The sequence below is a fragment of the Neophocaena asiaeorientalis genome, unplaced genomic scaffold (genome assembly GCF_003031525.2).
Source record: "Neophocaena asiaeorientalis asiaeorientalis breed wild unplaced genomic scaffold, Neophocaena_asiaeorientalis_V1.1 scaffold15, whole genome shotgun sequence".
NCBI lineage: Eukaryota > Metazoa > Chordata > Mammalia > Artiodactyla > Phocoenidae > Neophocaena > Neophocaena asiaeorientalis.
Window position 1 is genome coordinate 13,968,644 of NW_020185328.1, and position 14,584 is coordinate 13,983,227.

At 33.9% G+C, this 14,584-nt stretch overlaps 1 protein-coding gene and 1 pseudogene across 7 annotated transcripts in view; both read left to right on the forward strand.

The window, feature by feature from the left end:
- ADGRL2 (adhesion G protein-coupled receptor L2) overlaps nucleotides 1-14,584 on the forward strand; it is a 179,750-nt gene that overhangs the window by 90,502 nt on the left and 74,664 nt on the right. For all 7 annotated transcript variants that reach the window (XM_024734569.1, XM_024734568.1, XM_024734571.1 and 4 more), the window contains exon 3: nucleotides 8,631-8,844. In XM_024734569.1, the coding sequence (XP_024590337.1) occupies nucleotides 8,631-8,844 (214 nt within the window). The remainder of the gene's footprint in view (nucleotides 1-8,630; nucleotides 8,845-14,584) is intronic.
- LOC112392755 (60S ribosomal protein L22 pseudogene) lies at nucleotides 4,177-4,561 on the forward strand (annotated as a pseudogene).

The window sequence follows — 14,584 nt, forward strand, 5'->3', positions numbered from 1 at the left end:
AAAAAAAAAAAAAAAAAAAAAAGAATTATACGTTAATGAACACAAAACATTAGATATTTTAGAGTTTGATTGATAAAGCTATCTGTTAAAATGGACTAACAGTAACTAAAACAATAGAGTGACATTCTGCAAGCTTAAATGGAATGAGTTTTTCACATACTGCTTTTCAGTATACAAAGGTAAGGTTTTTTTTTGTTTTTTTTTTTTACATCTTTACTGTAGTATAATTGCTTTATAATGGTGTGTTAGTTTCTGCTTTATAACAAAGTGAATCAGTTATACATATACATATGTTCCCATATCTCCTCCCTCTCGCGTCTCCCTCCCTCCCACCCTCCCTATCCCACCCCACTAGGTGGTCACAAAGCACTGAGCTGATCTCCCTGTGTTAAGGTCTTGTTTATGGTTTCCTTTGCTGTGCAAAAGCTTTGAAGTTTCATTAGGTCAAAGGTAAGTTTTATTATACATCCTTGATTTTAAAAATTTTGTTATAATAACCTCATGAATATGCAGAGGTAAATTGAAAAAGTTGAACTATTAGTGAAATAATTTATCTTTTAGGTTTACTCTGAACACTGACTTTTCACCTAAATTAAAATGAAATGGGAATAAGTTTTCTGGAAGCTTCTGAACTAGAGTTCAGCCTCGTGGAAATCATGCCCCCATTCTCATTAAGTACTTTTCTTATTTCCCTTTTAGGAAGAAATCTTATTAGCATACATAAACAGGAGTAAATCAGAGATTTCATATTCCACCACTGGTAATAGACGATGGTCTGAGTTAATGTTTCTGTAGAGCTTGAAGTCACAGCCTCAGTCCCATAGAAGACCATGATAATCAGAAGGAGTGGTGCTTACTGGGACCATAGCTGGCATGAGCAGGGCATACATGACAGGGTTCAGTTCAAAGTAATTAAGGAAAACAGTACCAGAAAAGTTGAAGTTTTTATATTATAGCTTTAAAAAGTCTTTTATTGGAATGTATGATTTTACAGAAATGTCCAAAGAGCAGACTGAGGGAGACAATGTTAGAAAAGCAAAATGTTCCTACAAGAGTTTGAAGTCCACCACAGGCATAAGCTAATAGCAGTATACTATTTATTGCCAGAGTAGCATATTTTCTTGCAAAAATGCTCATAAATTATGTGAAATCCAATGTTAGAATTCCAGTTCTGGTCTTACAAATTCCCATCTCATAGCAGTACATCTGTTTATTAGGAGTTATTCCCTGAATATGAAAGATTTCAATCCTAAGTCATTGCACCTGTTGACAGGAGGTGTTTATTCCAATCACTAGCCTAAAGCACAGACTTATTGCTTGACATTTTATAGCTTGGGAGGGAAAAAGTGTCTTCAAAGCCATTTGTTCAGAGTGCAGAAAATGGAGCAAAACAGTTCATTTTACTCTAAGCACCACTATTTGGCAGTGTTCACATTTGCACAGCACAAAGCTGCAATATTGATTTTTTGCTCACAGAGTCTCCCACAAGTTTTTTCTTCGATTGTCAGATGGATTGGATTACACTTTGCTTGTTGGGATGCTTTTTTTTTTTTTCTTGGTTGAAATAGAAATATATTGAAAGTACAGCTTAGAATGAATGTCATAGTAATAGTGTGATTAAAGAGTTTTAATTTGGGCATTTTTTTTTTTTTTTTTGGTTTTTTTTTTTTTTTTTTTTTTTACGAACCCGTGTCCCCTGCATCGGCAGGCAAACTCTCAACCACTGCGCCACCAGGGAAGCCCTGGGCATTTTTTTATGTTGATTATGTTGACTGAGCAATTTCATTGACTACTTGACCATCAGACAACTATTTCCTTTCTTGCCCTTGTTCCTCTAGGACTAGAGGCACCCAGTACACCCTAACTATGTTCTGTACAACAGGGGTCCCCAACCTGCTGCTAAGTGTCATTATCATTTGGAGAGGCATTAAAGTAACATTGAAAAACACGAGTCTGGGAGCTGAAGTATTAAGTTTCAAACCTTGATTTCATTCTTATTGGATGTGTGATTTTGGAAAACATAATTTTTCTGTGCCTCAATTTCTTCCTTTGTAAAGTAGAAAATAATAATACATATCTCATATGGTTGTTATGAGATTTGTAGTCAGTATATATTTGTACAGTCCTCAGAGGGACTTCTAGTGATGATGGGGTGGAGAGGATGGCAAATCTTCTTCCCCCAAACAAGTATAAAACTGAACAAAATTGTCAACAACCACCATTTCAGGGCTCTGGAAATTAACCAGAGCCAAATAAGAAATTGGGAATGATTTCTTTAAAAAAAAAATAAAAGCTGATGGAACTTTTGGTACACACAGTTCAAGTTTAAAGCCTTCTAGCCTGGGGCTGCTTCTCCCTGCACCCTACACTCTTTGGCTATGTCATTGTGGTTAGTTTAGTCAGAGCAAGGCTGGCCTTGAAAATCTGTGACTGAGCTGCCAGGGAGAGCTGGCTTGATTTGGAGTAGAGTGTGGGAACCCATGCCCAGCAGTGTTGTCAGTAAAAGTAGTAAACACTGTGGAAAACAGATGGGGAAGACCCCTAGCTCTTGCTAACCTGAGGTTGTGGTCCCAGGTGGGGAGACTGAGTGCCGTCTGAAACATAACCAGGAAACCTTGGAAATGAAAGAGCCAAACGTTCTCTGCGTTCTTGACTGACTGAGAAGCTACACACAGAGCAGAGATGCGGGGGACGTGGCAGAAAGTAAATAACCAAGGCTGACTTGAAAACTGCTTGAACTTTGAACTCTCCCTAACATACAGGTCAAATCAGCAGAGGGTGGAGACCTTATTATGGGTTCATGGTTTTTGTGCAAAGTCTTTGCTCAATCATTGGCTGATCACTAAGCTATGCAGAGACAGGTGTGATCCCTAGGAAGTCAAGCTAGAAAATAAAAATAAGAATTAAAATAACAACGACAACAATGAACAGAGACACACAGCAGCTGCAAAGTACAGGGGAAGACAGAGTCAGCAGATTAAATTCAGTCAGAATGCTAAAAAGAAGATATCACAACAGCAACAATTCTCAGGGGACAGGAATCTAGAGTAGCTAACAGCGTATTATTTTAAATGTCTAGTTTTCAACAACAACAAAAAATTTGCAAGCTAATGCAGAGAAACAAGAAAGTTGACCCATACTTAGGAGAAAAAACATTCAATAGAAACTGCCTCTGTTGTGGGCCTGGATGTTAGATTTAGCAGATAAATATTTCAGAGTGGCCATTATGAATATGTTCAAAGATTAAAGTAAAACTATATTAGAGAATTAAGAGGAAACATGATGATGACTTAACAAATATGTAATAGAGAAAACCTATTTTAAAGGACCTTGGAGAAATTCTTGTTATGTCTTAGTTATTGTATCAGTGTGTTGCAAATAAATAAATTTTCTTCCCCAAATACAGATATCCTACCTTCATCTGAACCCAGATATTCTGATTCAGTAGGGCTGGATTTGGGCTTGCAGATATGTCTTAAAAAATACTTACCAGATGACTGATGCAAACTCATATTTGGGGGTCAGTCATATACTCTTAGCCAGTGATTTTTTTAAAAGTCCTGGGGCTTCCCTGGTGGCAAAGTGGTTGAGAGTCCGCCTGCCAATGCAGGGGACATGGGTTCGTGCCCCGGTCCGGGAAGATCCCACATGCCGCGGAGCGGCTGGGCCCATGAGCCATGGCCACTGAGCCTGCGCGTCTGGAACCTGTGCTCCGCAACGGAAGAGGCCACAGCAGTGAGAGGCCCGCGTACCGCAAAAAAAGAAAAAAGTCCTGAAAAATGTGCCATTAAACAATTAAGGATGAATTCGTGTACAAAGGAAGAAAGTGCAATTAAGAAATGGTACTGATACCTGTGATGATTTCTTCCTGTGACTCAGTATAGTAAGTCATTAATGTGATATAAATAAAGGTGTAAATAAGTGTTTTTAGGAATAAGTTTTGTTCTGACTTTTCATAAGATTTACTTAGTGAAAATGTTGAATTTTAAAAATTAATATTAATTGCAAAAGTTTTATTTAAGACTTTCCAAACTTCTTTGAAGTCCCATTGCTGATGGAAGAGTTTGAAGCCATACCCCTTGAAGTTTTCAGGAAAATAGGGGAGAAGTGCCCAAAGAAAGCATAAGAATTTACATTTTTCTGAAAAATTTATGCTTTCTGCCATCCGCTGCTACCATGGCGTCTGTGATAAAGCTTGTGGCGAAGGGGGGCAAAAAAAAAGAAGCAGGTCCTGAAGTTTACTCTTGACTTACCCATCCTGTAGAAGATGGAATCATGGATGCCACCCATCTTGAGCAGTTTTTTCAGGAGAGAATCAAAGTGAATGGAAAAACTGGGAATCTTGGTGGAGGTATTGTAACAGTCGAAAAAAGCAAAGCAAGATTACTGTAACTTCTGAGGTGCCTTTTTCCAAAAGGTATTTGAAATATATCACCAAAAAAATATTTGAAGAAGAATAATCTATGTGACTGGTTAGGCGTAGTTACTAACAGCAAAGAGTTACGAATTGCGTTACTTCTAGATTAATCAAGATGAAGAAGAGGAGGAAGATGAGGATTAAAACTCAATTATCTGTAATATTTTGTATGAGTTCTTGAATAAAACTTAGGAACCAAAAAAAAAAGTTTATGTGGGTTTTTCTTTTGATTTAATAATTGGCCCGTGTTTATTTTCTCCCTTCCAGTAAGTCTTTGGTTAAAATAGTTAATCCAGAAAGAATCCTGACTAATTCATACATGTACTTTTGAGAATTTTCTTGGCAGTACTATACAATCTACATTATTGTGCCATAGTCCATCCATGCTAACATTTTCATATGTTTATATTTTAAAGAAATAGAGCAACAAATGTCTTAATTGTTGACCACTTGAAAATGTTAGAATAGCATGTATACCTGATTAAAAGGAGCTTGCCTGTTTAGAATAATAGATTGGTGAAATTTGATAGGACTTTGAAATGACTTTAATTCTTCAGAAAAAGAAATTAAAACCCAGAAAAATAAAATGACTTAGCCAAGTTCACAAGGCTGACCCGGACATCTGTACTGTTCAGTACTCTTTCTGTATGTCCATACTTGCACAGTATAGATTTTGCTCTCAATAAGTTTATGGCACACATCGCTACATTTCCACAAATACAATTTTCATCATTATCTATATGTTGTGTGAACCTTTAAAATAATTGTTTCCTGTCAAATTCACTAACATTTTTTGGTGAATTTCAGATGGTATGAAAAATTACAAAGTTAATCTTGTTTGTATTATCAACATGGTGGCTTGAGAAGTCACAGAATCCCTTTCTGTTCATGGCCATTACTAAAAGCATGGGCTCTGGAATCTGAGAACCCTGCACGCGTTAGAATCTAACTCACAGTAATCCTTGAGACCCTGAATTACTTACTATTTAATGCCTTAGTTTCATACTCTGTAAATGGGTATTGTTACAGTTAACTACTCCATTGTTTTTTGTTGTGTTGATAGTTGTTGATGTTGCTGGTGATCATAAAAAGGGTGATCCATAAAAAGCAGTTTGGACAGTATCTAAACATTGTGATTGCTATGTAAATGTTAGCTACTATAATATTTACTTTTTTTTTTCTTCATATTTGTTTTATATGGATATATATATATATATATCCATATCCAGTTGGAAACACAGGATTTAAATAAAGGAAGGTTCATAAACGTCTGTCTTTGTGAGAAACACTAATGAACTCCAGTGGTACCTAGAAAATAATTAATTGACAGAATTTAAACATTTTTTTTGAGGATGTAACAATTTTATTGATTATTAAGTATTTATCTGTTTCTTAATGCTCACTCTTTGTTTTCACTGCCAAAGGCAATAGATATTACAGAGGAAAACACATTGTAATTTATATTGTTTTAAACAGATACTAGTTGTTCAACTTGGCAATTTGGTTTGATAGCAGTTATTGGAATTATGTATCATGTACCAATCTAGGCATTAGAATTATAACTAACTATCATCAGAGTCTAGCAGGGGAGATATATATTAAAAATGAATATCCACAGCACCATGTGGTAATAACAAGTGATTTTTAAATTTTATACATAAGTATAAAGTTCAGTGGAAACAGGTGAAAGAGCAAGAATTTAGTAAAGAGAACACATGATTTAAGGCAATAATATTATAGCATTAAATAAAGCAACAGTCACCATTAAGAACTCATTCAGTTCTATGCAATGAAAGTATAAGTACTATGATCTGTTCTTCAGAAAATTCTGTATTGGAAATCTACTACATTAGTAAAGTGTTCTGATCTTTCTATTTTTTTTCCTTTTCTTTTTCCATACTTTACCTTTTTGGATGACTAATATTAAGGCTTTAAAAATCCTTTCTCTGAATTATCAAAACAGCAAGACTTCTGCAACTTCTCAAATATCTTTCAAAAGCAGAGGAAAATTCATTTAGAACCATAACTATAATCCTGCAAACTATCAACAACAAAAATTAAGGAGCTCAAGTTAAAAACCACAGTGCTTCAGAATCAATTCTATATTTTTGACAAATACTACAACTTGTGAATTTTGGCTCCAAGTCAGTCTTATAATAACATTTTCTCATATTTTTAATATTCTCTAATAATATGATTTACAAGGTATCATAATTGCAAATCATCTCTGGCTTTAAAATATGCAGTGCTCCAAAATTTTATATGATGTCACTTGTTTGAATTTTCACACAGCTTTTTGCCACAGAAGTGTGTCTGCTTCTGAAACCCTAAAACATATTTTCATTTAAAACAAGTATAATACTAGTTTAAGCTGAATTATTTGTATAAGCAGTACAGTATCAGCAAATGGAAGAAAGCAATAACATATGTAAAAGTTTATTTATGAACTTGGGAAAAGGTTGAAAGGTTGGCCCCATTACTGTTTTTCATGATATTGCCCAGCTCCATTTCTGTATTCCTTCTTCATTGATAGTGCGCTTCTCTTTATGTAATCTCGTAAGACCATAAATCTTCTTAGTGAAAACCTACCAAGGTTGGCGTTTGCCTCAATCCCCTGAAGATTTCTGTGCTCTAAGCTGTGTCTTTTTCTTCTCTCTCCATCCCAATTACATTTTTAGTTTTCTCAGTAGAACTGAGAACTCAGCCAAGTTTGAGAATTGCTGATTTTCTAAATCATACCAAGGTACAGCCCACTAACTAATCCTTTCGCAGGATTGTTTGCATTTTAGAAAGAAGATGCATGTTTATCCAGGAGACTGTTTATTTTATTGTATTAGTGAGAGACATTGTGCAATAGTTAAAGAGAACAGGTTTTAGCATTGGATTGACCTGAACAGAACCTAGCTCTTCAACTTAGAAGCTTATGTCTTGGAACAGTTTACTTCTGAATGTCATTTTTTTTTTTTTTTCCAGTAAAAAGAGATATAAGGGATAACTGATGTGATGCAGAGTAATTAAAAGGATAGAGATAAGAAAAAATACAGAAATTAATGCTAGTCTTTTATAAAAGAAACGCTATAGATGACAACAAGTTAGAGAACTGAAATAAAAAATTGGGTCAGTGTAGAAGTTTTTGATATGGTAGGTAACCCATAGGTAGCACACCAGCACACAGATGTGCTTCTCCCACACATAGTTGTTGTTGACTGTTCTCGGCTTTCTCTGCTTTTACCTTTGTTCTATGCTCTATTACTACTTTAGAGGACCCCTGGTTGAGAACCGTGATTAAAACCTAAAATTCTAATTTCTTATTCTATTTGGAATCTTTTTTTATAGCACTCATGAACATTGGTTATCTACATTCCGCCTAATACACCATACTTAAGTTCATATGGCACTTTCTATTAAGTGCTTTTCTGTACATTATCTCATTTTAGAGTCATACAGGTAGGAAAAAATAATAACATCATAGATGTTTCATCTCCATTTTGTAAATGACAAAACTGAGTCTCAGAAATTTTGCCCCTTTTGAGGGTTTCAGCTTTTTGGACTGGATTGGAGCAGTGCTGGCTCCTTTGAATGCCCATCTGCTGAATCCTTTCATTTATGTCAGTTTTCAGTAAAGAGTCTACAAATTGAAATAAGTTATTGTGCCATAAGTATGATACTGTCATAGTGTCTTAGTTATTTTGGGAGACGCTAAGACAAATGTATTTTTAAGATAATTCCATTAACAGCAATTAATATGTCTACATTAAATGGGTAAGGCCAGTGTCCTGTGTAGCAGAGCTTTGATTTCATTCGTAAATGAAAACCGTTCTTTTTTAAATTGTTGCATTCTGTATTTGTATATCTTGTCACTCTTTATAAATCCATTGATCAAATGCGTCATTTTTCTTTGGGTTTACTCAAAACGGGCCATTTAGTTTCTGATTGTGACTAGGTTATACAGAAAATATTTTATTAAAGTAATTTAAAATTGTCTTATAAAGATGAATAATCCAGCTAAAGATATATATTAAAATTTTAATAATACATTAGTGATTCATAGTAAAGATCCAGAGAATTATTGAATAAATATATGAATGATGGCTTGAAAAACATACTTCGTATGACATCTCTTGGATATAGACATGACTCATATTACTTGAAAATGCCTTATTAAAATAATATACTTCATAAATGAGTTAATTTTTTTTTTTTCTTTTTTAAGGTTTCAGCAGAGCAGCTTTACCATTTGGGTTAGTTCGTAGAGAATTATCCTGTGAAGGTTATTCTATAGATCTACGATGTCCCGGCAGTGATGTCATCATGATTGAGAGCGCTAACTATGGTCGGACAGACGACAAGATTTGTGATGCTGACCCATTTCAGATGGAGAATACAGACTGCTACCTCCCAGATGCCTTCAAAATTATGACTCAAAGGTAAATGTTCACGTGTTATTATCCCATTTTAGTTACTACATCCAAATTCGTAAAAGTATTATCATAACTCCAGACTGGATAGATACAATGCGTATCTCAGCCTATTCATTAAAGTGAGTTAGGGTTTTACCTACTAATGTTGCCTTCTACTTTATAATATTTCAACAACATTTAAATCTCTATATCATTTTTATATAGATTGACATATCAGAAGGAATATGTATTACAGTTTTTTTATATACATCATAGAATAAAAGTAATTGAAATGTAATCTTGTTTTTTAAGCCTTCGAAATTTTGAAATATTTTATAATATCAAGAATGTCTAAATGTCTGGGTCTTTGGCAATAATTGTTCCTTAATTTTTTTAAATTAGTAAACTTATTCAGCAAAAATGAGCAGAATGTACACAAAATTATCATACTCCATCTCCACACGTGCAAGACTTCCCTAACCATTGACATCCTGACATCCCTACCATGGTGGTACATTCGTTATAGTAGATGAACTCACATTGACACATCATTATCCCCCTAAGTTCTCAGTTTGCATTAGGGTTTACTCTTGTTGTTGTACATTCTGTGGGTTTTGACAGATTTATAATGACACTTATTCACCATTGTAATATCATACAGAATAGTTTCACTGACCTAAAACTCCTTTGTGTTCCACCTACTCATTCCTCCCTCCATCTAACCTCTGGCAACCGCTGATCTTTTTATTTTCGTACAGTTTTGCCTCTTCCGGAATGTCATACAGTTGTAATCCTACAGAATGTAACCTTTTCAGATTGATTTCTTTCACTTAGTAATATGCACTTAAGTTTCCTACATGTCTTTTCATGGCTTAATAGCTCATTTCTTTTTAGTGTTAAATAATATTCCATAGTCTGGATGTACCCCAGTTTATCCATTCACCACCTACTGAAGGATTTCTTGATTGCTTCCAAATTTTGGCAATTATGAATAAAGCTGCTGTGAACATCTGTTCAGGTTTTTGTGTGAACATAAGTTTTCAGTTCATTTGGGCAAATACCAAGGAGCATGATTTGTTGGATCATATGGTAAGAGTGTGTTTAGTTTTGTAAGAAACTGCGAAACTGTCTTCCAAAGTGACTGTACCATTTTGCATTCCCACTGGCAATGAATGAGAGTTACTGTTGCTCCACACCTCACCAGCATTTAGTATTGTCAGTGTTTTACATTTTGGGTAGTCTAATAGGTGTATAGTGATATCTCATTGTTTTAATTTACAATTCCCCAATGACATATCATGTTGAACACCTCTTAATATACTTACTTGTCATTTGTGTATCTTTATTGATGAGGTGTCTCTTCTGGTCTTTTGCCCCCTTTTGTAATTGGGTTGTTTTCTTATTGTTTAGCTTTAAGAGTTTTTTATTTTTATTTTTTTGGCCACGCTTCATGGCTTGCAGGATCCCAGTTCCCTGACCAGGGATTGAACCTGTGCCCCCTGCAGTGGAAGCACATAATCCCAACCACTGGACTGCCAGAGAATTCCCTTTAAGAGTTTTTTAAAATATATTTTGGATAACAATCCTTTATCAGATATGTCTTTTGCAAATATTTCCTCAATCTGTGGCTTGTCTTCTATTGATCTTCAGTTTTAGAAAAACAAACAAAATAAAAACAGATTAAGAAAGTTAAAACATATAGTGCTCATTCTCTCTCTTTTTCTTCATATATAGATAATAGGAAGGAAGGGAGGAAGGGGGGTGAAGGAAGGAAGGAAGGAAGGAAGATAGAAAGTTATTTGGGTAATATACCAATTTTGGTTAATTTTGTGTTTTAAAAATGATGTGTTGGAAAGTGTGTTATAAACTATAAAATATATGAATGATATCTCTTAACTGGACAGTTGTGTTTCTACAAGTAAATAGAATACAAAAAACTGCTGACAATGGGTATGGACTTTCCTCTGCCTTAACACAGAGCACCTAATTCTTGGCATCTTTTTTTTTTTTTTTTCATAAATTTTGGTACTCTTGGCATCTTAATTAGAGTTTTCTTATATATAAGGTATTAAAATTGTGTTTGTTATGATTGAAAGTAATATCCAGCAATCCCAGTTATTTGGAACATAGAGACTCTCTGAAGGAACACAAGTTTCACAGAGTTATACAATGTTGATTTTGTATTTTGTTTACTGGGAAAACCCTTTATCTTTCTATTCAAAGCTTACACCCTCTCCTCTTGCCTCTTTTCCCCCACTGAAAACAGTCCTCTGTCCAGTTTTGTAGCTTGTATGCTAGTCTACCTTAAAGTAGAGCAGGAAATTTTCTAGACTGAGGTCTGATCAGTGTAGGCACAGTGAAATCATCTAAAGGTGATAAGAGCGATTAAGGAAATAATGGAAAAACTTTTTTAAAAATCCAGTCTATAAGACTGTGGGTACAAATTGCTGTAAAATCTCTAATTTCAAACAGAATAGGTATTAGCATATTTTTATTGATAGCAGATTATAGTAAGTTTTTTGTTAATGTTGATACTGATCAAGATATTTTTAATAAACAAGAGGACATATATAATACTTTTGAAAGATTTCCATCAAAATGCTTTTATTTTTAGTTTTTAAAGGGTAGTTTTTAAAAAATTAAGGTAAAATCTTATTTGCACAAATGGCACTGGATAAAGTTTCTTTGTGTTTTTTTGTTTTGTTTTGTATTTTGTTTTTTTTTTAAAAAACAAAAGTCCTTTATGGACTATGTAGGATTTGAAATCTGGCTTGTGAAACAAACTACGTAGGATAATATACCTTCTTTAGAAGAATGGATTCTGTGCTCCAATAAAATTGTAATAGAACAATTGGCCCATAGTATTTAAAAAATTGAGAACTGCCTATAGCAGGCAGACAATAAAGATAACCCCTGATAACTGACCATTTATTCATTCTTAATATGTTGATCCGACTGTTCAGTGGTAGTGATATCACATGAGCATCTAGAACTAAGCCAGAGAGAAATAGGAAGTGAAAAATGATTATGTACAATTACCTGTTTTTATTAGACTGACAGGCAAAAAAGCAGTGGGAGTTAGTACAAAGAGAATTTGAAAAGAGCTGGCCCTGAGGAATTGTGCTTTGTAGGTAACTTACTTTTGTTTGTGGGGTTATACATTTAAATACATGGTTAAATATCTAGCACAACACATAAGCCTTATCATACTTGTTAATATAACTGTAATTGCATAGTATAGGAAATGTACAAGTTAAGATAGCAAGTTATTTTCATTGTTTCATTATGTTATAAAAGCAGGGCTACATTTTTGATAATACATTTTAAAGGAAATAGAGTTTGGGGTATTTAAATTCTGTGAAAGCATACTGTAATTTCCTTGCTATCAAAATCTCTGAACAATTTACGGTGTGTTAGGGAAAATAAGGGGTTAGTTCCAAAACTGCCTGTAGAAACTCCGTTTTTATATTGTTGTATTATACTAGTGGCTTATTATTATTTAATCAACACAATGACAATTTAAACATGAACACTTTATTGACAAGGAAGACGATGTTAAGAGACTTAAAAATGAGTTTCATAGTGGTAATTTATAAGTACTCCATTCTGTGTATGTCAGATTATAAACCCTAAAGGAAGTCCACCATATTTGACTATTACATAGTTTGAAATAGCTGTAAGGAAATTAGGTAGACAATATTTTTGCAGCTGAATTATTACAGAATAACTATTGAATGTGTAGAATACTTGTCCCTATTTTTTAAATTTAAAGATACACTTTCAGTATTTACAAATAAAGTAAGAGTTATTTTCACCAAACTCCTAATAATTTGACAAATTTTTCCATTTATAATCATCAGAAAAATGTGTTAATAATGTAGAAAATCAGACTTCTTTTCTTTAATTTAAGAGATTTCTCTTTGGAAAAATTAAATAAAAGCATTAGATATTTTTCTATTAAATTTGAAACTCCCTGTTTTCTAAATATAATAATGGATATAGGCACAGACATTTCAATACCATAAAATATGTTTATATTATAATTCAAGGCTTTTCTACCCCCACCCCCCACCCCCACTGTCATCACTTCATCAGTTGAGAGTCAAGTAAATAAACACACTTGTAATTCTTGACTGTGGTGATAGTAAAAGTATCAATAATTGTTATTTATTCTCTATTTTCTATTTCCTGCTCACTTAAAGGTATGAAACCAAGACTCTATTACTAACTGATTCTACTTGTCTTTTAAGTACACTGAATGGCTCATCCTAAAAAGTGAGAAATGAAACTCCTTCCTAAAATGATACGTGTTTTAATACTCTATAAAATGATCACCATTAGAGATAATTTTTTTAGCACTCTTTGAAGATAATTGTAGTGGGGTAACTTAAATATGAAACAGTTTCAGCACTTTGAATTCATTAAAGCAAAGGAAAAAAACACCTCTTATTACTACTCTGAAGTATTTGATGAATAAGTAAATTAGAATTTTGCTAACAATACTGTTTCTTTGTAGCATTGGGTACAATCTAGTTAAAGTGATGTGCTAAATTGTACCTGAGATCCTCTTCTGGTATTGCTTATAACTGTCCCTTTGTTCATTTATTCACTCTAAGAACTTGCCAGTTCTCATCAAGGTGGTTTGGTGCCTTAGATTATGCTTTGTAATTGTCCTTAGGTTTTTCTTTTTTTATTAGCACTCCAGCCAAGAGATCTGAAAGTAAGAAAGTATGTAAATGTTTACTGGGTTTAAAAAAAATATTAAATGTAAGGTTAATGGGCGTAGGTAGGTCCAGTTTTTCAGTCTTAACTCATACTATCAGATGTACATCAGTGTACCTCTGTCAGTGCAAAGAGGTTCTAAAAGTAATATGTGCTGCTCTCAAGAAAATGATAAGAATACATGCCTCAGTTTTTTCCCTGCAGTAGGAAAGGTATATTTTGTGTAATTGATTCAAAGATAGGCCCTTTTTTTGTGTGTTGAAATTGCCCAAGGAAAGTAAAATAGTGTCCTAGACTTAGGGAACTAGCCTGATTCCTTCAAAGATTTTAGCCAATTTTTTTAGCCCACATATGGATACCAACTGGCTAGAACCTCATAGCACAACTACAGTAGGTTACTTATTAAATAAAATACAGTATATTTTTGGTTGTTAAACTACCTATTTAAGTTCCTTTAAGTTATTTGGGAAACATGGTGGAATATAAATAAATAGTTCAGCAAACAGTTGTTTTTACAGATCTGGCACTTACAAGAGTGTTGAAAGAAGAACATACAGATGAAGCAAACATAAACATATACTTGGTAGTTACAGGTGAACAGATAATATTACCTGCAGAAGTTATGTGGTTTGAGCGTGCGAAAAGCTCTAGAGAGCACCTGCATTTAAGGGGCAGAGGTAAAGGTACCATCAAGGAAATCAGAACAAGAACAGGAGGGTAGTGTCTCATAAGCCAAGTAAAGTATAAAAGAGATTCACTTTTTCCTCACTGCTGCTGAAGATTTTTATTCTATTTAGCTCAAATAAAAGAACGCATTAGGATTTTTCAGGATAGGAGAGTTTCAGGATAGAAGTTAAGAAAATATCATTCAGGCTTGCATAGGCCATATGAATTAGATACCACTCTAGTCACAGTCATCCAGGCAAGGAATAAATACATAATCTAGATTTATGAAGTAGGAGTACAATTCAGAGATTTTTTTTTAACTTAAGGGGGAAAAAATCTAGCTTCTAGAACATGGGAACAATTTAATTAAATTAAGCTA